Source organism: Lycium barbarum, chromosome 12, assembly GCF_019175385.1.
Source record: "Lycium barbarum isolate Lr01 chromosome 12, ASM1917538v2, whole genome shotgun sequence".
Taxonomy (NCBI): Eukaryota; Viridiplantae; Streptophyta; class Magnoliopsida; order Solanales; family Solanaceae; genus Lycium; species Lycium barbarum.
In genome coordinates this window covers 102,894,901-102,921,656 of record NC_083348.1, presented here as the reverse complement: position 1 = coordinate 102,921,656, position 26,756 = coordinate 102,894,901, and the positions used below count along the sequence as shown (strand labels likewise).

General features: G+C 37.7%; 1 protein-coding gene across 1 annotated transcript; it reads left to right on the top strand.

Annotated features, from left to right (window-relative positions):
* Positions 1 to 24,015, top strand: LOC132623117 (uncharacterized). Its single transcript, XM_060337824.1, has 9 exons — positions 1 to 107; positions 257 to 439; positions 1,067 to 1,253; positions 3,216 to 3,313; positions 6,261 to 6,366; positions 7,009 to 7,226; positions 22,098 to 22,140; positions 22,890 to 23,152; positions 23,309 to 24,015. Exons 2-9 carry the CDS (start codon positions 273 to 275, stop codon positions 23,709 to 23,711), a joined length of 1,485 nt encoding a protein of 494 aa, XP_060193807.1. The 5' UTR covers positions 1 to 107; positions 257 to 272; the 3' UTR covers positions 23,712 to 24,015.
* The last annotated feature ends 2,741 nt before the right edge of the window (positions 24,016 to 26,756 follow it).

Here is a 26,756-nt window from a genome sequence, read left to right as displayed (position 1 = left end):
TAACACTTCTATTTAAGTACCAAAAAAAAAATAAAAAAAAATCTACTACTTTTCCCTATAAAACCCAATTTCAAATCCATTTTTGCACTGAGTTCCTCTTCGATCAGGTTAGAAAAGCCAAATGTTCCTGTTATTCCTTCTTTTTTTTTCTTGTAGATTTTAGTAGAACATAGTACTTCATTACACATTTAGTATACTAGTACTAGTACTAATTAACCATCGAAGACGAAGGGTTCTCTTATAATTGTGATTTTAGGGTGTAGAATCCAAAGATGGAGGACACTTCAAATAGGTCGACAAGCATAGCAGACCTAGACATGGACTCATTGGTTCAGTGTGCAAGTTACTTGAATCTCCATGACCTATCCAACATGGCCATGTCTAGTAAATACCTTCAAAGAGCTGCTTATTCTGACTCTATCTGGCAATCCCTTTTCAGGTTACACTTTTTTCTCCAACTATTCATTTGTCTTAATTGTTGGAATTTCAGGTTACCAGATTTATGAAGATGTAAACCCTTGCTAATGGTTAGATAAAGATACAATTTTTAATACTTTTAGCAACTGTGTAAATGACCCTGGGAGCACTGCTATTGTCCATCTAATTAAAAAGAAAGCATTATTTATCTCTTTGTAAAAATTGCAGACATGGGACAATAAAAAAAAAAAAAAAAATCAAAGCTTTTAAGTTCTAAACTATGGGGATGTGGAGCAACTTTTAACTGCTTAACATATCTTTAAATCATATATCTTCTTAGATATTGGCTAAATCTGTCGTCTGTGAACCGATGAAAAAGAATTATCTTCTTAGATATTGGGATTCTTGGTTTCTGAATAACTAACACAAAAGTAGAATCTCTATTGCATTGGAAGCTAAAGAATATTCAGAGATAGACCTTTTTTCTTTTTAGCTAATTCTGAAAAGGAATCTTGAAGATGCTACAAAAGTACCTATGATTGGAAATTGTGACTGGGTTGGTCTGTTATTAACATATTCTCCGCGCTACTTTAAGTATTTCATTGCTTGCCGGTTTCTTGGAGAGTAGTACTAATTTTATGTTCTGCAGACAGCAGTGGTCTCCAGTAGTACCTTCTGGCTTTCCTCAGACATCAACTGCCAGGGAAGCATATCTTTCCAGGCGTACTGATTTGATGCAATTCAAGTTCATTGACCCTCTCGTTATAGACTTCCCTACTGAGGCAAAACCTCATGAAAATCTGCATCTTGACAAAGACAATATCTTATTTTCTCAGGTAGTATATATATCATTTCGTCAAATTCCGGTCATAGAACTCCAAGTGCTTACTCTAACTTCTTCTTCAGTCCTTCTCAAATGCTACAGCAATTTATGAAAAAACTGAGACTAAGAATGAATGATGTGTTATATTATTTGTACCCTAAAGAATGTGGGTGTCTAGCAGCATAATAAGCACTGCACTCTTTTACTTTTTGTAGGAGTTTTGGTGTATTACATGTTTCTGTGACCTGATGCAGGTTATTAGATGTGAAAAGTATTTATTTGGCTCAAAGGGGGACTTCATGTTGTGTTTAACTTTCTTGCCTCCTGAAAGGTGGTCACTAAAACAACCAGTTTTAAAATGAGGTATAACAGGACTTCCGACAGCCTGTTATTGTGATCTTGGCATTTCCATTCTTCCCTCTCTTCTGCCGCATTGGATTCCGTCATGCTTTTTACTTCCTTTAGCTTATATCCTCTCTAACCTTGGATCCTTGTGTATGAGAAGAACCGGCACATAATGAATTTTCCTCGGTATGGTTTGCATCTAGATAAGTGAAGTGATGTTTGACAGGCTACTCAGAATGTAACTGCCCCTTGAGCTAGTTTGTGCTGCACGCCCCTCGCATTGTTCTTCATGAATGGAAGGAAATCCATTGCAACTTCTTGATTTTTTGCTATATGCTAAAAGGCTGATAGTTTAGCAGCATTACTTTCTGAATAATGAATTTGATTTCTACTTTTGACTTTCTGAAGCATCCTTTAGGATCTGGAATGTCTCTTTTTTTTTTTTTTTTTTATTGACAAAGAAATTTCTGAGCGCCAGTACTGCACGTTTGGAACTCTGGTGGGTGATGAGCCTGCTCTTCTACCCTTCTCCGCTTAAATATCATACTTTTCTTTGTGCCAGTGCACATAAGCTACATATCATGCGCTGCACTCTTACCACTAGACCAAATTTCTGGGTCCCTTTAAGATCCGGAAAAGCTGCTTGCCTCTTTCCATTACAGGCTTGTGCGTTTTCTTATAACCAAAAATTTCCCAATGGCCAAGAGCGCTCGTTTTGGATCTCGGTGGATTATGAGCCCCCCTCTACCGTTCTCCACATTTATGCCTAGTTGATTATAGTCTAATTACTAATCTCGCCTCCTTTTGACCCTTTTGTTATTCGTGCTTGACAAAGTTTAGGTATCCAAGGGATTTTGTGTGGTCAAGAGATGCCCCTTTTCTATTTTTAACATTCCTTAGAAAAGCTGGTAACATCACCATCACCTGGATTGTCCACTTAATTAGGTTTCATTTCTTGGTACTTATTCTTTCATCCTCCATAGTAGGTGTCTGCACTTCACAATCACCTTGTGGTACTTCTACTTTTATTTTGTAAAATATTGGACTGAGATGAACTTAAATGGAGTGACATGGTCAATGAGGGTTCATGTAGCCAACCCAACTTGTTTGGGATTGAGGCATAGTTGATGTAAAGACTGCTTATTTCCAGAATCCCATCTGCATTATCTTCGTGGGGCGGCGGAGTATTCTTTCTTCGGATTATCATAAAATATACCTTCATTCTGAAATCCATTTGTAATAACTTGAAATTCTGATGTTGTAGAAGTACTATGTTTTTCATTTTACTCTGTCGTACTGATGATTATGTTATGATACTAGCTTGCCAGCTTATTATTCGGATCTTAGATTTGCTCTGTGGAATGGACTGTTTAAAGCTTTCAGTGTTCTTCATAAATAAATAAAAACACTCCCCCCATCCTGCCACCCCTGGAGTGGTGTGGTGGTTGTATGTGCACGGAGGAGGTGACTATTAGCTTTTACTCGACTGCATTATCTTATGTATTTGTCATCAATAGCAGTGCGGACATAAGACCAGCAATTGTAATCCTTATCTTCTGGAGTTGGTTGATAAAATATTTAATCAAACTATTTTTATGACATGATTTTTTTGTTGATAACTTGTATGCAGGGCTCTTCAGTTCATGTATTGAACATTGACAATTTTCTGAATGGAAGAGATCCATATGTCACACTGAGGGATCACACTGCCAGAATTACTTCTATGAGGTTGGAGTTGCTTTATATTTTCTTTTATTTGAGAGTTAGCACAGTGTAGCAAACCAGATGGATATGTTGGACCTGCTTCTGCTTCAAGGTAGGAAATATTCTTAGGAAGCCATAGAGTAACTATCTTTGGAAAATGTTAGCTGATGAGGAGAAGTTTCTAAATTGTTCCCTTTATAGACTTCACACTTCTTCCAAGATAGACTTGAAGGATGTCACTGATGTTTCCATTTGTAAGTGTGGCTACTGAAATTTTTCAATCTTAGGTTATTTCATCTATTAAAATGATAAATGATTCTTCTCACCTAATTGAAGAATACAATGTATTTATCCAAGTAGGTTCTTTCTCATTCTAAACTTCTGTGCTTGTCCATTGAGACTTTAGATTCTGGATCTGGCCTAGATGAGTTAGCTTTTTTAGGTTTAGAACCAGAGGCAGATCTAGGATTTGGAGGTTCCGGGTGCCACATTAGGATAAGCGAGTTGGGTTGTTCAATTTTGGGCTTCGGTTCGGATGCATTTTTTTAATTTATATAGATAATTGATTGAATATGCAGATTTGTCTAATTATGTTCTCTATCAAGCTGTCTAAATTATTTGTCTAATTTATATAAATAATTGATTGAATATGCAGATTTTTTTTTTTACACAGATAAAAGGCCTTATTCTCTAAAATTTTGAGAAATTAAAAAAATTCTGTGTTAGAAATTTGAACCTGTATAAACCATTTACTATTGTTACCTCAATATATTCATACTCCATTGCCTATTGTGCTGATATGTTGTTGAGAATAAAAAAATTTAGCCTCAATCCAGTCATCTTCACTTGGTTCGAACTTTGGTAAAAGATCGAAATAACCCTTTAAATTTTGAAAACTATGATATAATCAACATTCATTTTTTTTTTAACTTATATTTTACTTTTCAAGCATATTTTTATTAATATTAATCTAACTTCTTAAAAATAGTACTCATCGAGTCTAGTTCTTGAAGAAAGAGGAAGTAAGAAAAAAAGTCATTTAATCAAACCAAAAAAAGAGCCAACTAGGATTTTTTAATGACGAATAGCAAGTAAAGAGAAATTTATAAGAAATGAAAAAGGAAAGAAAAGAACTGAAGTAAAGACACGTTGTACTTGCAAAGGAATAAAGCAAAACGTGTACCTTGCAAGAAAGCAAAAAGAGCAAAACTTGCAGCAAGTGTGAATCGAACTCAGTCACTCGCGTTGAATATATAGCCCTTTGCCAGTGGCATCTGGTGTTCACTTATTGCTACGGGTGGCAGGTTTAAGATCTATACAATTTCTTATACATATAGACATGCATAAACAGAATTTCAACCGAGGAGTCCAGGTGGCGTGGCACTCGGAATCTTCTACGTAGATCCACCCCTGTTTAGACCGGAGTACTAAATATTGGATTTGAATCAAGGTTCTTTTGAGAAACTCGACTCAATAGATTGACGCAAATGTAATATCTGGGTGTAACATAGCTTATCCCGACGAGATTGTCATGAGATTTTTTTTCTTGAACTAATCAATGAAAAATAGATCTGAAGCAACGAAAAAAAAAACCGTTCTTTGCTGGCAATTTAGATCGATACAGTAGACCTTTATTGCTGGACAATGTTGTCCCCAGTGACTAGTACAGATCAGTTTTTGGATTTTATTAGCACCCTAGTTTTAGAGGGAGCCAATGTATAGGGGCTTATAATTCTCTTTTGCTTTTGTCTATTTGTAATTAGCCCCTGTAATTATGCATCTGCTTGATGCCTTTTCTCAATGAAACAACTTACTTCATCAAAAAAAAATTTAGATTGATACAGTAGAGTAGAATGATTAATTAAAAGGAGGTTGCCAAATAAGAACCTGTATCTTTTTTTTTTTTTTTGATGAAGTAATTGATTCTATTCAAGGCATCCAGAAGATGCAAAGTAGTTACAAAAGGTTGAGCACAAGAATGTCAGCTCTAGTACACAACTAAAGAGCAAACAAAATCTGAAAGGCTATCAGGGGAATCTATTGGGGATAAAAAGGCCCAACTATGTAAATAAAAAAGACATTTAGCTTTGCGCATAGTTTGACTAGTTGAAAGACCATCAAAACATCTACTATTCCTTTCATTCCATATAGTCCAAAAGATGGCAGCTGGTATCATCTTCCAAATCTTCTTGATGGTTCTGTCAACTTTCCATTGGCTCCAGCTTTCAAAAACTTCCCTGATAGTGTTTGGCATTACCCATTTGAATCCAAAAAAGGTGAGGAACATATGCCATAGATCTGCTGCAGCTGAGCACTGCAGGAAAAGATGGCTGTGGGTTTCTGATTCTCTATTACACATGTAGCACCTGTTCACCATAAATAAAAACCTGTGTCTTCTTCCATAACAAAAAGACAAGCACTATATGTAAGAGCCTAGGTCTTCATTTGCTTTCCTTTTTTGAATTGTTTGAAACCTTCATGTAAAAATTTAAATTGATTGAAACAAAATATTTTACGTATTTATTTAAATTGGCATATGCCCCTCATGTGAGGAACTAACTCTCTTGCTTTAGGGGGAGCTCGGAGCTTTTTTTTCTTTGGGGGTGGGGGCTTGCAAACATGTGAAACTATATGTTCATGGGTGGCAAGTGAGACTCAAACTTAGGATCTCTGGCTGCCGTTATATCATGTTGAATGTGTGATTTACCTCAACACTTTTATTCGTCTTTTAAGGCCTACAACAATTTTATTCTTGTTTGATTGATTTTTGGAACAAATAGAATTCTGATACAGATGTATTGTCAGACAATTATAATATTTGTGGTAAATAGCATATGAAGTTTGGTAAGTCAACAGAACAAGTTCTTGATTATTCAATTCAGGATCGTTTAATTCCCCCACAAATGTAGTATGTCTTAGTACGATATTTCTTTTTAATGTGTATCAATAGCCATAATACTACTAACTGCAGATTAATTCCATTTGAAGAGACATGCTTGTATAGTTGCAAGATGCAGAAAAATGATAATCTTTTGGTAACCTCAAGCTTTGACCATTCAATTCGCCTATGGTGGAAGGTAGTTTAAATAACTCAAGATGAATTTTAGTTCTTTTAACGTTCACTTGAATACTTGTGTTTGTCCGAGTCTCCTGACTAATTGACCTAATGAGCTTATGAAACTCATAATCAAATTTTACCATCTGTGACGTTCTGTTCTGCATATTCTCTTAGTTGACTCTCTTTTACCTTGTTATTACTAATTTTAAGTTTTGTTTTCACTATATCATGCAGTTGTTGTACTTACAGTTTTTCTCTTTTTTATTCTTTGCTGAATATCATTTTCCTATTGCTAAAAATAAAGAAATTGGATATTCTTCTGATGCATCATCGCTGGTCTATAGTCTATAAGGATTGTGGGCAAAAGTGTATTTACATTACGATGCATCAGTGGAACTATTGATGTTTTTCACATTTACTTTGCGCAAAAGTATGTGCAAAAGTATGTTTAGTTTACGATACAGATTCCCATCAGCGGAACTATTGAAGTTTTACCTAGAGAATAAGCTAATATTTTGAACTAGGTGAATGTCACGTTCTATGCATATGAGCATGCATCAGTTTCTGGTTATGTTCGTTTTAGATTCCATGTATGGGTATCCAGTACTCTTTAAATAACTATGTTTTCCGTCACTTTCTTAGTTTTGTCTGTGGTTCCTAGGGGCGTTGTCAGCGATGTTTCAGAGGCCATAATGGTGCAGTTTCCACACTTTCAGACAAATTGCTGGGTGATTGTCCTAATAAAATACTTGCAAGCGGTGGTTTAGATGGAACTGTACGATTATGGTCCCTTGATTCTAGTGGAAAGCGCGGCCAACATGCTTTAAAGGCAACACTTTACGGGCATGAGAAACCTGTAGCGCTGATGTCAGTTGCTGGGTATGATTTAATTTCTTTTGCATAGTTGTTGAAAATATCAATATTATTAACCTGTTGTGCTGCTAAAACTTCTTGCTTGGGAATTTGACATCTGCCTTTGCTTCTAGTTGCCCATTTTAGGTTGGTAATCAGGATTTGTTTCTTTTCTCCCTGCATCATTGCAACAGAAGAAGTATTTATTTTTGGTCCAACGGTACTGAGTCTCTAGAGTATAGATTCCACGAAACGAGCATCTCCAAATACTCTTTGGAAGTTCCTAAAAAGTTTATAAGACTTTATCCCAATATAAGTCCTTTTTGGAAGAAAAAGATTTCACAATCTTTGTAGGTAATTTTCTCAACTTAAGATTGGAGGAAAATAACCATAGTATACAACAACAACAACAACAACAACAGCCCAGTGAAATCCCACATCTTGGGGTCTGGGGAGGGTATAATGTACGCAGACCTTACTCCTACCAAGGTAGGATGGCTGTTTCCGAGAGACCCTCGGCTCAATAGAAGCATAAAAAGGGGGTCAGATAAGGTTAAAAGATTTAAAACGATATTGCAATGAAATAATGCAAGCGACACAGTAAAACAGGATAATCAAGGAATTCAAAGCGATATGGAAATGCAAATCACGAAAGCGGCACAGATAAAATAGAGTAATCAAAGTACAGAAAGTAGCAAATAATAACATAAATCAAAGCACAAGAAATTATAATGCGCTAATGCGCCTACTAATAAGGAAAGATAACGAGACTTATGTACTAGCCTTCTACCCTAATGTGGGTCCTCCACACCTTCCTATCTAAGGTCATGTCCTCGGTAAGCTGTAACTGCGTCATGTCCTGTCTAATCACCTCTCCCCAATATTTCTTTGGCCTACCCCTACCTCTTCTGAAACCATCCATGGCTAACCTCTCACACCTCCGCACTGGGGCATCTATGTCTCTCCTCTTCACATGCCCAAACCATCTCAGTCGCATTTCCCGCATCTTGTCTTCCACCGAGACCACTCCCACCTTATCCCGAATAGCCTCATTTCTAATCCTGTCGCTCCTAGTGTGCCCACACATCCATCTCAACATTCTCATCTCGGCAACTTTCATCTTTTGAACGTGAGAGATCTTAACTGGCCAACACTCCGCCCCATACAACATAGCCGGTCTAACCACCACTCTGTAGAACTTGCCCTTCAGTTGTGGTGGCACCTTCTTGTCACATAGCACTCCTGAAGCTAGCCTCCATTTCATCCACCCTACCCCAATACGATGTGTGACATCATCGTCAATCTCCCCGCTGCCTTGCATGATAGACCCAAGGTACTTGAAACTACTTTTCTTTTGGATGGCCTGAGCACCAAGCCTAACTTCCACGCCAACCTCCTGGTGTCTCACTGAACTTACACTCTAAGTACTCTGTCTTGGTCCTACTCAGCTTAAATCCTTTAGACTCCAAGGTATGTCTCCAATCCTCCAGCTTAGCGTTAACTCCGCTACGAGTCTCATCGATCAGGACTATGTCGTCCGCGAAAAGCATACACCATGGCACCTCACCTTGAATTTGTCGCGTCAATCTATCCATCACCAAGGCAAATAAAAACGGACTAAGAGCTGATCCTTGATGCAACCCCATCACAACTGGAAAGTGCTCTGAGTCCCCTCCTACTGTCCTTACTCTAGTTTTGGCTTCCTCATACATGTCCTTGATCACCCTAATGTATGCTACAGGTACACCTTTAGCCTCCAAACATCTCCATAGGATTTCTCTTGGAACTTTATCGTAAGCCTTTTCTAGGTCGATGAATACCATATGCAAGTCCCTCTTCCTCTCCCTATACTGCTCCACCAGTCTCCTCACAAGATGAATGGCTTCTGTAGTTGAGCGTCCCGGCATAAATCCGAACTGGTTCTCTGAAATAGACACGCCTCTCCTTACCCTCATCTCCACCACTCTTTCCCACACTTTCATAGTATGGCTTAGTAGCTTGATACCTCTATAGTTTTCGCAACTCTGGACATCCCCCTTGTTTTTGTATAGAGGGATCATTACGCTCGACCTCCATTCTTCGGGCATCGTTGCTGTCTTAAAGATGACATTAAACAACCTAGTCAGCCACTCCAAACCTGCCGAGCTCGCGCTCTTCCAAAATTCCCCAGGGATCTCGTCAGGTCCGGTCGCTCTTCCCCTGCGCATCCTACGGACAGCACCCTTAACCTCCTCGACCTTAATACTCCTGCAATACCCAAAATCGTGACGCCTCCCTGTATGCTCCAAATCTCCCAACACGATGTCTCTCTCCCCTTCTTCATTCAAGAGTTTGTGAAAATATGACTGCCATCTCTGTTTAATGAGAGTCTCCTCTACCAATACTTTTCCATGCTCATCTTTAATGCACTTCACTTGATCCACATCGCGCGCCCTTCTCTCCCGCACCCTGGCTAGCCTGAACAATTTCCTATCCCCACCTAACCTATAAGAAGATGAAAAATAAAAGCAGCAGGCTAAATGACTAAACAAGAGATACCTTCAACTTTGGCGAAGACTAACAATTTCCAAATACCTATTCCAACTTCAACTTCAAATACTCTTCTTTTCTAACTTCAACTAAATATTTTCCAGACGCCTAGATAAGAACTTTGCTTCCTCCTGGTATCTGTCACGACCCAAATCATGGATCATGCGGGCACCCACACTAACCCTCCCTGGTGGGCGAACCCTTCGGGTAACTACCTTAATTTGATACAACATGCGGAATAAATACTTTTATTATAAGAAATTCCCAAAACCTGGTCTAGACTCATACAAGAGCTTCTAAGAAATTTACAATTTGAAGTAGATAACAGACTCAAACTGGATACGACTTCTGTTGAAGGATAGAGAACAACAGAAATCTAAGGAGAGACTCTGGGTTGCAAGATCTCAAATAGCTCACCCAAACGCACTTGACGAATGCCTCGACACGGTCGTGAGACTCCGAACATCACCTGAAAATAACTCTACACTCCACAAGGAGTGTAGCAAGAGTAGTATGAGCACAACACAAGGCTCGTAGGTATCATAGGCCGACAATGGTTAGTTCACGCCTATAAACAAGAAGCAACTAACAAGTAAGCAGATAAGTAATCAAACACAGTCACAACTCTAGCACATATGAAAGTCTTGCAGTAACGATAGTCACAAGGGATTTCAATATCTCAAGTTATAAGCCTAGGGGGAAATCTCTAAACCTCGAGTCCATCAAGCCTCTAAAATAAATACCGTTTTTCTTGATTCATTCTATTCCTACTCATATTTTGAGCACGCACTCCATATGCACAATATCTTCAGGAAATAGCCGCATGAGTTTGCTAGCAGCATATTTGTGATTGTAGGAGACATCATTGTCCACGTGGGACTAAGAGAATCAGCAACCTTATAATTCATTGCAAGGTGGCATATGTATATATTGGTGGTAATTTATGACCAAGCCTTTTTGCTAATTAAATAAGGATTTGGTGGGCCTTACAACACACTATGTAATGGCAATCCATGGGATTTCATTTCAGAGTAAGAAATCTTCTTCACAAAGTATGAACAATATATTATGGAGAATTGTACCACATCCACGTTTGACCAAGAAAAGTGGGCAGCAAATGACTAGTGTCCACACATGGACATCATGACCCTCTGCGTGGCTCGTGAATCTTGAGGGAAAGTTGGCCTATACGAAAATATAGGAAAATTTGGGATTGGGATCTGCCGTGTGGAACAGTAGTCAGTAGTAAGTGAAGCCATGTGCATATCTCAAAAATAAATACTTACAAACAACAACTCAATAATTCACAAGTCAAGAATCAATCAGAGAATGTGCCATGCAATGACATGAATAGCAATTCAAATGGAGTGCTATGCAATGCAATGTCGTGCTATGTAAATGTTATGCAATGCAGTAGTCACCTCTCACGCTCCACTCTCGTACACACATGCTATGGCAATACCTCATAGTCATGACCCATGGGGGACCCGCGAAGTCCATGTACCCCCTCGTGCTCTCCGGCGGAAACCTCGGAGGCTATCAATTATAATCAATCTCCGGCAAAGACGTCGGAGTCTCTCTGTCACTCTCAATCTCCGGCAAAGATACTGTCCTTTTTTTTTTTTTTTTTTTTGCCTTGATGTAATGACCCATTTGGTCGTTTAGCACTTTTTGGCCTAATATCCCTAAAACACCCTTTTCGTGGTCTAATTTTGGTGTCTATAGCTTGCGATAACGGATGATTCGGTTATTTAATTGACGAATAAATTTTAGAATATATGTATTTAACGTGTGTGAATGGTTTATTCATAGAAATAATATTTGCACACATATACGGTGTAAGTGGGTAAATACGATATTTGACGGAGTGGATAATTGGTTATATGTTTAATTTTAACGAGAGATTAATTACCTATAAGTAGCTTATGATTAATGATTAAGGTGGACATGATGACCCTCTGCGTGGCTCGTGAATCTTGAGGGAAAGTTGGCCTATAGGAAAATTTGGGATTGGGATCTGCCGTGTGGAACAGTAGTCAGTAGTAAGTGAAGCCATGTGCATATGGAGTGCGTGCTCAAAATATGAGTAGGAATAGAATGAATCAAGAAGAACATAATAATTGAGATATACTTTTAATTTAAAAATTAGTACTACTACTTGGGATTTTCAATTGATTGTGCGTAGCCCACTGGCTGTGTTGGCTATTTAGTCTAAAGGTGATTGCCCATCTATAGATACCAATCCATGCTCCTCTTTTCTTTTTTTTTTTTATAATTTTTTTTTGCCTTCATGTGCAACTTTTACTAAAGCAAGCTTCCTCCCTGTACTTGCCATCATCCACCAAGGTTTGTCCCATTCATTTGATGCATATTTAATATCAATTTCCTGTACAATATCTTCAAGAAATAGCCGCATGAGTTTGCTAGCAGCATATTTGTGATTGTAGGAGACATCATTGTCCACGTGGGACTAAGAGAATCGGCAACCTTATAATTCATTGCAAGGTGGCATATGTATATATTGGTGGTAATTTATGACCAAGCCTTTTTGCTAATTAAATAAGGATTAGGTGGGCCTTACAACACACTATGTAATGGCAATCCATGGGATTTCATTTCAGAGTAAGAAATCTTCTTCACAAAGTATGAACAATATATTATGGAGAATTGTACCACATCCACGTTTGACCAAGAAAAGTGGGCAGCAAATGACTAGTGTCCACACATGGACATCATAATGACACCTTATTTTTATATAGTAAAAAAAAACTTGTCATGAAAGGACAAGTGCATGCCTAACTTTCCATGTGTATGCATAGCAAGTAAACAATTCAAAAGCAATGCAATTTATTGAATCTTGTGGCTGATTTTGGTAGTATAAGAAATTAATGGCACCAACACCATTAAATAAGTGGGCACGGCAATAAAGGAAAATAATTGTACCTTGCATTCTTTCTTTAATTAGCTTCATAAAGAAGGATCCTATATGCAGCATTGGTTCTATATGAACGAAGAGTGTGTGGGACTCTGCTCAAAAAACAAATATATGCAGTTTCTACACTAAAAATATATATATATATATATTGAACGACGTTGATTTTATTATACTCATGGTGGTTTCCTCCAAACGATAGGAAATCGGAAGATTTCTTCAATATGAATTAAGGTGGAAGAAGATTATATTTTTTTAGCCCATAAGACTGTCCGTTCGGAAGCACTTCAGAAGGAAAAAGCTTTGGCGCGAAAGTTCGTGACACCTGTTCGGCTTTGAGGTAGGTTATGGTTTACTTTATGTCTAGACTCCGGTTAGCAAAACGTATGTAAATAGTAGTGATTGACGGGGAAAGCATGATAGGTTTTCAGGCATGGTGTGGAGGTAAATTTCATCTAGGTTGATATTGTCAGCGGTTACGTGGGCTTGTCGCCATTATTGTGATACTGTTATGAGGGCTCGTCGCCATTATTGTGATACTGTTATGAGGGCTCGTCGCCATTATTGCGATATTGTTATGTGATTTCATGTACTTGATATAATTTCCTCTCTCTTGTTATCTCACCGGTCATATGGAAGAGGAAGGTTATTACTGAGAAATTGACTATTGAATTACACTTCCTAGTATGAATCTATGGAACCTATGACTGCGGTGATTATTGAGGTTGATTTCATGCGAGGCATACATCCCATATTCTATGTGATGTAATTATCACCTAGTTGTATCTTTATCACATACTAGCTCACTCACCTTAGGAAAGGGAAGGGTAATATTGATTATTGAGCCGTGGACAATAATATGACTTGTACTTGTTTATTGCATATTGGTGAGATTGATATCATGCATGACATGCTTCCATATTACTTTTATGTTGTCCTAATGGTGAGGAGAGTGACAGAGAGACTCCGAGGTCTTTGCCGGTCACAACAGATAAGCAGATAAGTAATCAAACACGGTCACAACTCTAGCACATATGAAAGTCTTGCAGTAACAATAGTCACAAGGGATTTCAATATCTCAGGTTATAAGCCTAGGGGGAAATCTATAAACCTCGAGTCCATCAAGCCTTAAAAATAAATACTTACAAACAACAACTCAATAATTCACAAGTCAAGAATCAATCAGAGAATGTACCATGCAATGACATGAATAGCAATTCAAATGGAGTGCTATGCAATGCAATGTCGTGCTATGTAAATGTTATGCAATGCAGTAGTCACCTCTCACGCTCCACTCTCGTACACACATGCTATGGCAATACCTCATAGTCATGACCCATGGGGGACCCGCGAAGTTCATGTACCACTCGTGCTCTCCGGCAGAAACCTCGGAGGCTATCGATCATAATCAATCTCCGGCAAAGACCTCGGAGTCTCTCTGTCACTCTCCTCACCATTAGGACAACATAAAAGTAATATGGAAGCATGTCATGCATAATAACAGTCTCACCAATATGCAATAAACAAGTACAAGTCATATTATTGTCCACGGCTCAATAATCAATATTACCCTTCCCTTTCCTAAGGTGAGTGAGCTAGTATGTGATAAAGATACAACTAGGTGATAATTACATCACATAGAATATGGGATGCATGCCTCGCATGAAATCAACCTCAATAATCACCGCAGTCATAGATTCATACTAGGAAGTGTAATTCAATAGTCAATTTCTCAGTAATAACCTTCCTCTTCCATATGACCGGTGAGATAACAAGAGAGAGGAAATTATATCAAGTACATGAAATCACATAACAATATCGCAATAATGGCGACGAGCCCTCATAACAGTATCACAATAATGGCGACGAGCCCTCATAACCGCTGACAATATCAACCTAGATGAAATTTACCTCCACACCATGCCTGAAAACCTATCATGCTTTCCCCGTCAATCACTACTATTTACATACGTTTTGCTAACCGGAGTCTAGACATAAAGTAAACCATAACCTACCTCAATGCCGAACAGGTGTCACGAACTTTCGCGCCAAAGCTTTTTCCTTCTGAAGTGCTTCCGAACGGACAGTCTTATGGGCTAAAAAAATATAATCTTCTTCCACCTTAATTCATATTGAAGAAATCTTCCGATTTCCTATCGTTTGGAGGAAACCAACATGAGTATAATAAAATCAACGTCGTTCAATATATATATATATATTTTTTTAGTGTAGAAACTGCATATATTTGTTTTTTGAGCAGAGTCCCACGCACTCTTCGTTCATATAGAACCAATGCTGCATATAGGATCCTTCTTTATGAAGCTAATTAAAGAAAGAATGCAAGGTACAATTATTTTCCTTTATTGCCGTGCCCACTTATTTAATGGTGTTGGTGCCATTAATTTCTTATACTACCAAAATCAGCCACAAGATTCAATAAATTGCATTGCTTTTGAATTGTTTACTTGCTATGCATACACGTGGAAAGTTAGGCATGCACTTGTCCTTTCATGACAAGTTTTTTTTTACTATATAAAAATAAGGTGTCATTATGATGTCCATGTGTGGACACTAGTCATTTGCTGCCCACTTTTCTTGGTCAAACGTGGATGTGGTACAATTCTCCATAATATATTGTTCATACTTTGTGAAGAAGATTTCTTACTCTGAAATGAAATCCCATGGATTGCCATTACATAGTGTGTTGTAAGGCCCACCTAATCCTTATTTAATTAGCAAAAAGGCTTGGTCATAAATTACCACCAATATATACATATGCCACCTTGCAATGAATTATAAGGTTGCCGATTCTCTTAGTCCCACGTGGACAATGATGTCTCCTACAATCACAAATATGCTGCTAGCAAACTCATGCGGCTATTTCTTGAAGATATTGTACAGGAAATTGATATTAAATATGCATCAAATGAATGGGACAAACCTTGGTGGATGATGGCAAGTACAGGGAGGAAGCTTGCTTTAGTAAAAGTTGCACATGAAGGCAAAAACAAATTATAAAAAAAAAGGAGCATGGATTGGTATCTATAGATGGGCAATCACCTTTAGACTAAATAGCCAACACAGCCAGTGGGCTACGCACAATCAATTGAAAATCCCAAGTAGTAGTACTAATTTTTAAATTAAAAGTATATCTCAATTATTATGTTCTTCTTGATTCATTCTATTCCTACTCATATTTTGAGCACGCACTCCATATGCACATGGCTTCACTTACTACTGTTCCACACGGCAGATCCCAATCCCAAATTTTCCTATAGGCCAACTTTCCCTCAAGATTCACGAGCCACGCAGAGGGTCATGATGTCCACATTAATCATAAGCTACTTATAGGTAGTAATTAATCTCTCGTTAAAATTAAACATATAACCAATTATCCACTCCGTCAAATATCGTATTTACCCACTTACACCTTATATGTGTGCAAATATTATTTCTATGAATAAACCATTCACACACGTTAAATACATATATTCGTCAATTAAATAACCGAATCACCCGTTATCGCAAGCTATAGACCACGAAAAGGGTGTTTTAGGGATATTAGGCCAAAAAGTGCTAAACAACCAAATGGGTCGTTACATCAGATACCAATTAAACAATCGCTCGTCCTCGAGCAACAAGAGAGAATGAACGCTGACGGTAACTAAAGAATCTTTAATAGGACAACGCGGGAAACCTCTACGGAATGCGCCATAAACACTGCTTTCTCTCCTTACTAGCCGGAACTCCCTCTATCTTAGATAAAAGACCTAATTTTCAAATTTCCCTCCATCCTCGGTTTCCGAATATAAGCACTGCTTTTGTCAAGATGTTCTAATCCTATATAACCAAACCCATGAACGTTATCGACAGGCCCCACAATTTTTCCTTATAATCACACCAACCTTAGACTAAGACACAAACCTTGCCCACTCTGAACTGGTAAAGTATTCTGATTCCACTAACCCTTTCTTTCACCCTTCTTAAAGTTTCTTCGTACCACGATTTCTTAGGAACACATGAAGACCAACCCGAAATCACAACTTACTCTTGCCAGGAAAGACTCCTTGCTTTAGCAGAGCAACCTTAAGCGATCCCAACAAACTGATCCACCAATTTTGATAACTCCAAATAAAATTCTTCTAGTGGTCTGTGAGTCATTCACTATAAGCCTATTTTCTGAAATTGGAAATGTGAGTCACCTAGCATTAATCATGTGCTGCTCACCATGTGGACTCATTGCCCTTTTATTTTGTGATGCAATGTGTACTTCTTGTCCCCCTTAAATATGAAAAACGTTGCTGACAATATATTTATTGCCCTGTATAATTTAAAAAAATAACGATTGCAGCCGATAATGTCAAGAAAAGGGCTACTGCATACATATTCTTTTGGGAACTTGTCCAACTAAAATGAACCTTACTGTAATCCTTTTCTAATGTGGGGTTCCTTTTTATGTATATAATAATACTCTCACAATAATTACATGCCACTAAAATCTGCCACCAACATTTTGAAAGGAAAAGTCATACATTGCTTAATTCCTTGTTGCCACGAGTGGAAGTGTTATCATTAGCACTAATCCATTAACCAAATTATTTTTATCCTTTATCCCCACTACAATCCAACATTTATAACAAAAATGCCCAGCTGTTCCGTCTCGTTTCTCGTGCCAACTGATCCCAAAACTCGATTTTGATGCCTCCAACGAATTCCTTGTGAAATTTCACTCAAGTTAGGCTTTTGAATCACTCAATTTGACCTTATAATGAATGAGATATGGTGGTTTCAAGTTTTGGAAAGAATGCAGATTTTTAATACGAATTTCAGTAGCAATTTCGCAACTTTTAAGCAAAATTACACCAGAAAAACCAGCAGTGAATTCCTTTAGTAAAATTGTGACGACCCAAATCATAGATCATGCGGGCACCCACACTAACCCTCCCTGGTGGGCGAACCCTTCAAATAACTACCTTAATTTGATACAACATGCAGAATAAATACTTTTATTATAAGAAATTCTCAAAACCTGGTCTAGACTCATACAAGAGCTTCTAAGAAGTTTACAATTTGAAGTAGATAACAGACTCAATTGGATACGACTTCTGTTTAAGGATAGAGAACAACAGAAATCTAAGGAGAGACTCTGGGTTGCAAGATCTCAAATAGCTCACCCAAACGCCATTGACGAATGCCTCGAAACGGTCATGAGACTCCGAACATCACCTGAAAATAACTCTACACTCCACAAGGAGTGTAGCAAGAGTAGTATGAGCACAACACAAGGCTCGTAGGTATCATAGGCTGACAATGGTTAGTTCACGCATGTAGACAAGAAGCAACTAACAAGTAAGCAGATAAGTAATCAAACACGGTCACAACTCTAGCACATATGAAAGTCTTGCAGTAACAATAGTCACAAGGGATTTCAATATCTCAGGTTATAAGCCTAGGGGGGAATCTATTAACCTCGAGTCCATCAAGCCTCAAAAATAAATACTTACAAACAACAACTCAATAATTCACAAGTCAAGAATCAATCAGAGAATGTGCCATGCAATGACATGAATAGCAATTCAAATGGAGAGAGTTCATTCAATGTCTAGTAGAGTCCTACTTATGGGTGTGTTGCGCGCCACACTTATAATTGGGAGGCTATGGGACATCTAGGAAACTTCAGATTCTTTCATTATTTCGTGCTACTTCATTCAAATTGGTGTCTAGTTGATCCCAATTGATATCTAGTTGATCCCAATTGGTATCTGAACTTCTCTGTTTTACCTTCTCCCAGATGATGGGAGCTCGTCCTTAAATTCTTGCGCGAACGGTTGTTTACGACATGTTATGGTACTCGAGGTTGAAAAATAAAACTCGATTTTAATAGTAACTTTACTATTATGAATGTTTTAGTGGTGGGCCCCACGTCCAAATAAAGGAGACATAATGATATGGTAGCACTTTCAAATTTTATGTCTTCCACGTCTAGCATATGTATTTGCAGCAACTTCTCTTAAAAATTAATCATTCACTTAAGAAATCCTAGGCAACATCTATTTTACAATATTAATGACCTTTTAGTTCTTGGACTATACATTTAGTTCCTAAGAAGATTAAGCAGCAACGTTGAAATATTTTTAAAGAGAGAGAAGCTCCTAAGCCATGGCAACTCACGACCATGGCAGCTCTTGAAAGCTCACGTCCATGGCAGCCCTTAACCCACTTCAAGTGTTGCAAGAAAAATTAATTTCCTAAGGTGTTCTAGGCACTTAAAGGAGCAGCAAGGTTAGAGTTTAAGTTGAAGAAGATAAGGTGTTCTAGGCACTTAAAGGAGCAGCAAGGTTAGAGTTTAAGTTGAAGAAAATGAAGTGGTGCAAATGGTGCAAGTTATTGTAGGGCTGTCCAAATAAAATTTGAGGTAAGATTTCGTGTTTTTGTCATGAAATTGGGGTTAATGATGTTGTAATGGAGAGATTAGTTTGTATTATGTGAAATTGGAAGTAAGAAAATTGTTTGATTAAAGTTGACATTATAAGTGGGCATAATTGGAGTTGTTTTAATTGGGTTGAGTTGAGTAGTGTTGTCATTAGTATGGTATTGCGCTTGTAAATAATTTGTTTATGTTGAAGGGCTGGAAACATGGTTATAGACATGTATGGGTACTGTTGTCTATGGTAATAATATACTCGTTTTCATGTGTTTGTGATTTTGCGGAATAAAGGTCAAAGATTGTATTTCGATGTTGTAGTTTTGATGGACTGTTTTGGGCTTGCTATTGAAACGATATTGAAGTAATTTTTTGTACATGGATGGTTGTTGTTATTAATGTTATGGATTATGTGTTAAAGGTGAAAGGAAAGCTTAAATCATGTTAGAACTTGTTGTGATATTAGGGCAGTTTCCTTGCATATAGTAGTCGATGATGTTGTCCTTGTGGGCCCAAGGCCACTTTTTGGAGTTGGGTTTCGAATATAGGTATAGCAATATGGGTGCTCTTGAATTCGTATTCTAACGTAGATTATATATTTGATAAGCTTTGTCCGTTCGGAAGCACTTCAGAAGGAAAAAGCTTTGGCGTGAAAGTTCGTGACACCTGTTCGGCATTGAGGTAGGTTACGGCTTACTTTATGTCTAGACTCCGGTTAGCAAAACGTATGTAGATAGTAGCGATTGACGGGGAAAGCATGATAGGTCTTCAGGCATGGTGTGGAGGTAAATTCCATCTAGGTTGATATTGTCAGCTGTTACGGGGCTTGTCTCCATTATTGTGATACTGTTATGTGGGCTCGTCGCCATTATTGCGATATTGTTATGTGAGCTTGTCACTGTATTGTGATTTCATGTACTTGATATAATTTCCTCTCTGTTGTTATCTCACCGGCTATGTTGCTCGGACTCGAGTGCGGGTGTCGGATACGGGTACGGATTTAGAGGTCGGACTCGGCATGATCTAAATTTTAAGATTCATGGGTACGGATCCGGGTACGGATACGGGTGCGGGGATTCGGCAAAAATAGTTCAAAATTCTAATAATATAGCTACAAGAATATGCCTAGATTATGAGAGCTTTTTGTGGAAGCACTTACATGTAGTTTGTACCAGACATGTGATTCAATCTTCCATTCTACTAGGTGCTAGACTGCGTGCTCCGAGAAACTAGTTAAATTTTCTACATAATATTGAAGGTATGCCATCTCATGTCTTCAAATCTCTACTTTTCGTTATCTTGGGAAATCATAATCTCAAATTTTTTCTTTAATTTGGTCATGAATTTCGGTCAAAGTATCCGATCTCTATTGACCGGATCCGACACGAATTCCGTACCCAAACCCGTGTCGTGTCGTGTCGGACACGGGTACGGCGGTAAAAGTGAAGGGTCCGAGCAACATAGCTCACCGGTCATATGGAAGAGGAAGGCTATTACTGAGAAATTGACTATTGAATTACACTTCCTAGTATGAATCTATGGAACCTATGACTGCGGTGATTATTGAGGTTGATTTCATGCGAGGCATGCATCCCATATTCTATGTGATGTAATTATCACCTAGTTGTATCTTTATCACATACTAGCTCACTCACCTTATGAAAGGGAAGGGTAATATTGATTATTGAGCCATGGACAATAATATGTCTGGTACTTGTTTATTGCATATTGGTGATATAGTTGAGACTTCATGCATGACATGCTTCCATATTACTTTTATGTTGTCCTAATGGTGAGGAGAGTGCTTGAGAGACTCCGAGGTCTTTGCCGGAGATTGAGAGTGACAGAGAGACTCCGAGGTCTTTGCCGGGGATTGAATATGATTGAGAGACTCCGAGGTCTTTGCCGGAGATTGAGAGTAATTGATAGCCTCCGAGGTTTCTGCCGGAGAGCACGAGTGGTACATGGACTTCGCGGGTCCCCCATGGGTCATGACTATGAGGCATTGCCATAGCATGTGTGTACGAGAATGGAGCGTGAGAGGTGACTACTGCATTGCATAACATTTACATAGCACGACATTGCATTGCATAGCACTCTATTTGAATTGCTATTCATGTCATTGTATGGCACATTCTCTGATTGATTTTTGATTTGTGAATTATTGAGTTGTTGTTTATAAGTATTTATTTTAGAGGCTTGATGGACTCGAGGTTTAGAGATTTCCCCCTAGGCTTATAACTTGAGATATTGAAATCCCTTGTGACTATCGTTACTGCAAGACTTTCATATGTGCTAGAGTTGTGACTGTGTTTGATTACTTATCTGCTTACTTGTTAGTTGCTTCTTGTTTATAGGCGTGAACTAACCATTGTCGGCCTATGATACCTACGAGCCTTGTGTTGTGCTCATACTACTCTTGTTACACTCCTTGTGGAGTGTAGAGTTATTTTCAGGTGATGTTCGGAGTCTCACGACCGTGTCGAGGCATTCGTCAAGTGCGTTTGGGTGAGCTATTTGAGATCTTGCAACCCAGAGTCTCTCCTTAGATTTCTGTTGTTCTCTATCCTTAAACAGAAGTCGTATCCAGTTTGAGTCTGTTATCTACTTCAAATTGTAAACTTCTTAGAAGCTCTTGTATGAGTCTAGACCAGGTTTTGGGAATTTCTTATAATAAAAATATTTATTCCGCATGTTGTATCAAATTAAGGTAGTTACCCAAAGGGTTCGCCCACCAGGGAGGGTTAGTGTGGGTGCCCGCATGATCCATGATTTGGGTCGTGACAGTATCCTTCTTTCTTGTTATGATGGTCTGCTGGCTGCTTCAGCATTTGGATCACACAGTATAAGGATTGCAAGGATTTTTGCTATGAATATGAATTTAGAGAAATCTATTTTATAGCTTGGTGGATCTTAGTTTTTCTGATGGAAACATTAAATTTCTTTTAAGAGGTTGCAATCTGAGTTTATCTTCTTCTCAACTATCTTATTGTCTGAATCTCTCTGGTTTCAGGCACAAGACATCTCTTCTGGTGAGCATGTCAAGGAACTCCAAGGTATAGTGAGATCTGTGTTGGGACATTTAAGTTTGAGTTATGAGCAAGCCACCCTGAAGGTGCCAAATGTGATTGTGGTTCTAAAATTTCCATGGCATTTTGTTTGATTCTGTTGACAACTGGATATTGCAGATTCTCTTTTTGAGTTATTATATCTTTTTTGTTTACAGTGATTTTCATCTTATTTAGTAGGAAAAACTTCTGATTTGAGTATTAGCTAGAAAGTATTAATATCCTCAGCTAATATTTCCAAGAACTCATTTGCAGAGTCAAGTTTGCACAAATTTTTGGATTCTGTAGCTTTTATTCGTTTTTTTCTTTACTTTTTTCAATGTAGTTTTGCAGAAGAGTGGATTTCCGTTTCTTTTACCATTTATATGGCCCAATTAACAAAAATAAACTTCTATTCCCTTTTAGCAAACATCTTTCTAACTCTCAGTACTAATCTTTTTCACATCACAACAACATACCCAGTATAATCCCACAATGGGGGTCTCGGGAGGACTGGAGGGTTGAGTGTACGCAGACCTTACCACTACCTCGTGAGGTAGAGAGGCTTTTTCACATCATACCATTTGAGGGAAAATAGGCTTAAGTGGCTGAAACAAGCATTGTAACCACTTGCCAAGCTAGTGCAGTTAAAGGTTTAATTGTTTTGCAATGATCTTCGCATACATGTTGCCATGATGAGAAATTACTTCTTTAGTTTAGCATCTTTTGTAACTTTTATGCTTCTGCCTTCCTTGTAGAACTCGGGGCAGGTGATGGTTTGGGACACTGCTACTTCATCTGCAGTTCGTTCTTCATGCTGTGTGGGGAAGAGCACTCTCCCTGGCGCACCTAAGGCAATGAAGTGTCACGAATCACTGATCTATGCTGCGGCTGGCTCCTCGGTCGTTGCAATTGATATAAGAACGATGCGTCAAGTCTTCAAAGTGAACCATCAAGAAGAGCTACATTCATTTCAAATGTTGCCAGAGAAATCATTGATCTGCACAGGGTTAGCTCAAAGGTATGATGTTTCCAACTCACTGATAGTGTTCTTCCAGCTCATATGGTTGACTTTGTTTGACAAGTTCGTCCTTGAGCTGTGTCTTTTAGGTTTGTGTTATATACCACTGTTTTAATTGGAAGAAAACTGATAAAAGCTAATGGAAATGGTTGTTAGAGCAATGCTTTGGGATGTTAGGAGAGGCTGTGACATACAGCAGGGAGAAGCAGTAGCTGAATTAGATGGACATATAGGCAATGTAAATCTCTTGCACATGGATCCCTACAAAATTGTTAGTGGTGGCCAGGAGGATTTCCAGGTACATGTTTGGGAAACGGGGAATGGCAGGCGAGCAAGTTCTTTGATTTTATGTCTTCAGTGTGATTCCCATCGAGGCTTTGGTTGTTCTGCAATGGCTGTCAATGGATGTAGAATAGTTACAGCTTGTAATTACGGAGACCATAGTGCCTTGGGTTTCCGGGACTTCAACAATGCCATGGTTCCTATCTCTTCAAATTCAAGCGTCCTCCAATCAAAATTTTGGGGTCCTCAATCACAGAGTGATACTGAAGAAGAATGAGATAATGACTCAACTGAGCTACCCCTCTGACTCTGAAATCTTGCAAGTTCACAATACTCATGCCCGCCTTTTTGCTGCTATCATTGTTTTAGTTATGTTGTATATTCCTTCAGTCTTGTGGCATGCACTGTGTAACTTCAGTAGGAATTGTCAATAGTTTAAGGCAAACACACATGGATTAAAAGTGTCTTCTAAGTGGGATGCACTGTTTACACAAAAGGTGAAATGTAGGAAGTTAGAGAGAGATTGATAATGGCTGAATTTCTACTGGCATTACACTTGCAAGATTCATCTTTTGAATTTACATTCTTGGCATTACGTTCTTCTTATAGCTTATGTAATATAAAGCTCTCTATCACGTAAATTTATGAATTTGAGTAATCTTAATCTAAGTATGTTTGCGCTCTCGCTAGGTTGATTTGACGAGCGTCAAAGTACTTCGGATCAGATTATTCTCTACAATGTTCTTGACCTAATTGATGAGTCTTTAGATAAAAGAGCATAGTAACATTAATATGAAATACCTCGTCCCATACTTGTTCTGCTTGGCGTTGGTTTTTCTCGGTTATTGCCATTTTACGTTGCACTCTTTTTTTAAGGTCTGCTTCGAGAAGAGCGATGTATTTTATTAAGCCCCCGTTTGTCTATAGATACCAAAAAAAAAAATCACTATTTTTTGAAATTTTGGAGTTGGAATTGTGTTTAGCCATAATTTTTTAAATTGTAATTTTTTGTGAAATGTAATTGTAAAAAAGTGATTTTTTTTTTTAAAAATAAGTTTTTTGAGTTTTTGGTATTTCGGAATACAACTTCATGTTGTATTTGGAATTTTCATGGCCAAACGCTGTTTTCGAAAAAAAGTGAAAAAAAAATCCGGAATAAAGTGAATGATTGGTATGGCCAAACGGGGGCTAAGTTTAAGCTTATACTTTTTTATTAACATTATTTATACTCACAAAAATATGACTATAACATATTTAATACTTCCTCCGTTTCAATTTATGTGAACTTTTTCGGAGTACGAGGATCAAACTTTATAACTTTGACCATATATTTTCACATAGATTTTTCTAGTTTGTAAAAATAAAATTTATATATCTAGAAACTACATAAAAAGTATTATAAGTCATAATAATTTATAATTCAAATAATTTAGAAAAAATGCCAGCAAAATGTCGTCAAAGAACTGTCTCGTAAACTCTCCAAATAGTAATAGGTTCACATAAATTGAAACAGATGGGGTATTAAAAGTCTCAAAAAAAAGGTTAATCTATTTTTAAGATCCGCTCCCTTCATAAAACTTCACAAAATGAAACATAGAAATACCCGAAAATTTTATTACATAAGGGCAAGGGAAGGGGAAATAGCGAAGGGAATTATAATGTGGAGATTTGAAATCTCACTAACAAGGTGAAAAATTCAGATAGTCAACCAACTGAATTAGTAGATATCTACGAAATACCCAATATGACACGTGAAAGGTGATGAAATTATTCGAACGGAGCAGTCACGTCAAGTAATAGGCATGGGACTACATAAATTATAGATGACGCGTTGCAGCAGCCAGGAGCGTGCTCAGTTTTTGATGTGGCAATTATTTCCAATTTTTTTTATTTCGTATTAGAATGAATGACAGAAAAAAAAAAAAAAATATGCGAATCACCCATGGGAGCAATAGTTATCCCAGATGTACAAGCATGGGCCAGTGCTTTATAAGATGGGCGTGCGTGCGGCATCAAACAAACTAGGCAATAAAAAAGAAACATAGAAAGAACCGCTAAGACACGTGAAAGTCGATGTACACGTCAAATGAGCTTTATCCAAATGAGCAGCCACGTCAGGAAATAAGCATGGGACTACATGAATTATAGATGACACGTAGCAGCAGTTAGGATTTAATGATGACGACATAAGAGCAGAAAGGAGAAGCATCTAGAAGTTGGAAGGTACAACTGTTCAGTGCAGGCAATGATGATGACAGCAGCATAGATTGGGTAAACGGTGGTACATTGTATTTTGCCTTCACTATTTTCGATAAAACTCCCGTTTTTCGCATGTACAGGCCTAACTTAAATTCCCCTCGAAAGGGAAAGAAATATAGAGCCCATTTGGATTTAAATAGATGTAAGGGGTCATTTAGTAGGCCGCCAAAATTATTCCGGGATTATAATTTTTGGATTAATTTATTCTATTTCTTGAAATTATTTTATGTCATTTAAAAGATAGTATAAAATAATCTCAGGATAAATGGGATAAGAAGGGATATTCCATCTTTTAAGTTGGGATGCATTTTATACCTTGTTTGGTACAAGATATAAATTTATCCCAGGATAAATTTATATCTTCTACCAAACATGGTACAAAAAATTAGTGCTGGGATATCCCAGCTTATACCATGCACCAAACGACCCCTGAGAGTTACTCTCATTGTCCCAAAAAGATTATCTTTCTTCCTTTTTTAGTCCATTCTAAAAAAATTATCCCCTTTTTATATTTAGAAATAATTTAATTTTATAAGATGATTTACAGCCACATAAATATATAAGGCTTGTTTTGGACCACACATTTCAAAAGTCTTCCTTTATTTCTTAAATTTTGTGTCAAGTCAAAAGATGACAATCTTTTTGAGACAGGGAGAGTACTTTTTAATGCTAAAATTAATTGTATAAATAAATAATGTGAAGCCGGTGATGTATTTAATTAGTGAAAATGCTATTAAGTAACCTTTTGTTAAAATAAATAATTTGTTCTTAGAGCTACTTTATTTACACTAATATAGATTTAAAAGCATGTCAATATAGGGATAATAACAAATTAAAAGAAGAAAACGGTGAAGAGAAAGTTAGGAATTTGGGACAAGTGGGGGTCGAGGTTTCAATCACCAAGGAAGCAGAAAGGGGAGCTCTACGAGACTACGAGAGGGGAAAAAAAATGTAATGTAAAAGAAAAAAAGAGAAGTTAGGAATTTGTAAAGAATCTGTGGGAATTAAAAGAGATAATAGGGAAAAAAATAATATTTTCAAATCCGAAATGCTTATAAATTGA

Bases quoted from the DNA above. Each gene is read 5' to 3' on its own strand.
- LOC132623117 (XM_060337824.1), top strand. From the start codon at position 273: ATGGAGGACACTTCAAATAGGTCGACAAGCATAGCAGACCTAGACATG. The intron at 1,254-3,215 runs GTAGTATATATA...ACTTGTATGCAG, and splicing joins ACAATATCTTATTTTCTCAG to GGCTCTTCAGTTCATGTATT. The intron at 7,227-22,097 runs GTATGATTTAAT...CTCTGGTTTCAG, and splicing joins GCGCTGATGTCAGTTGCTGG to GCACAAGACATCTCTTCTGG.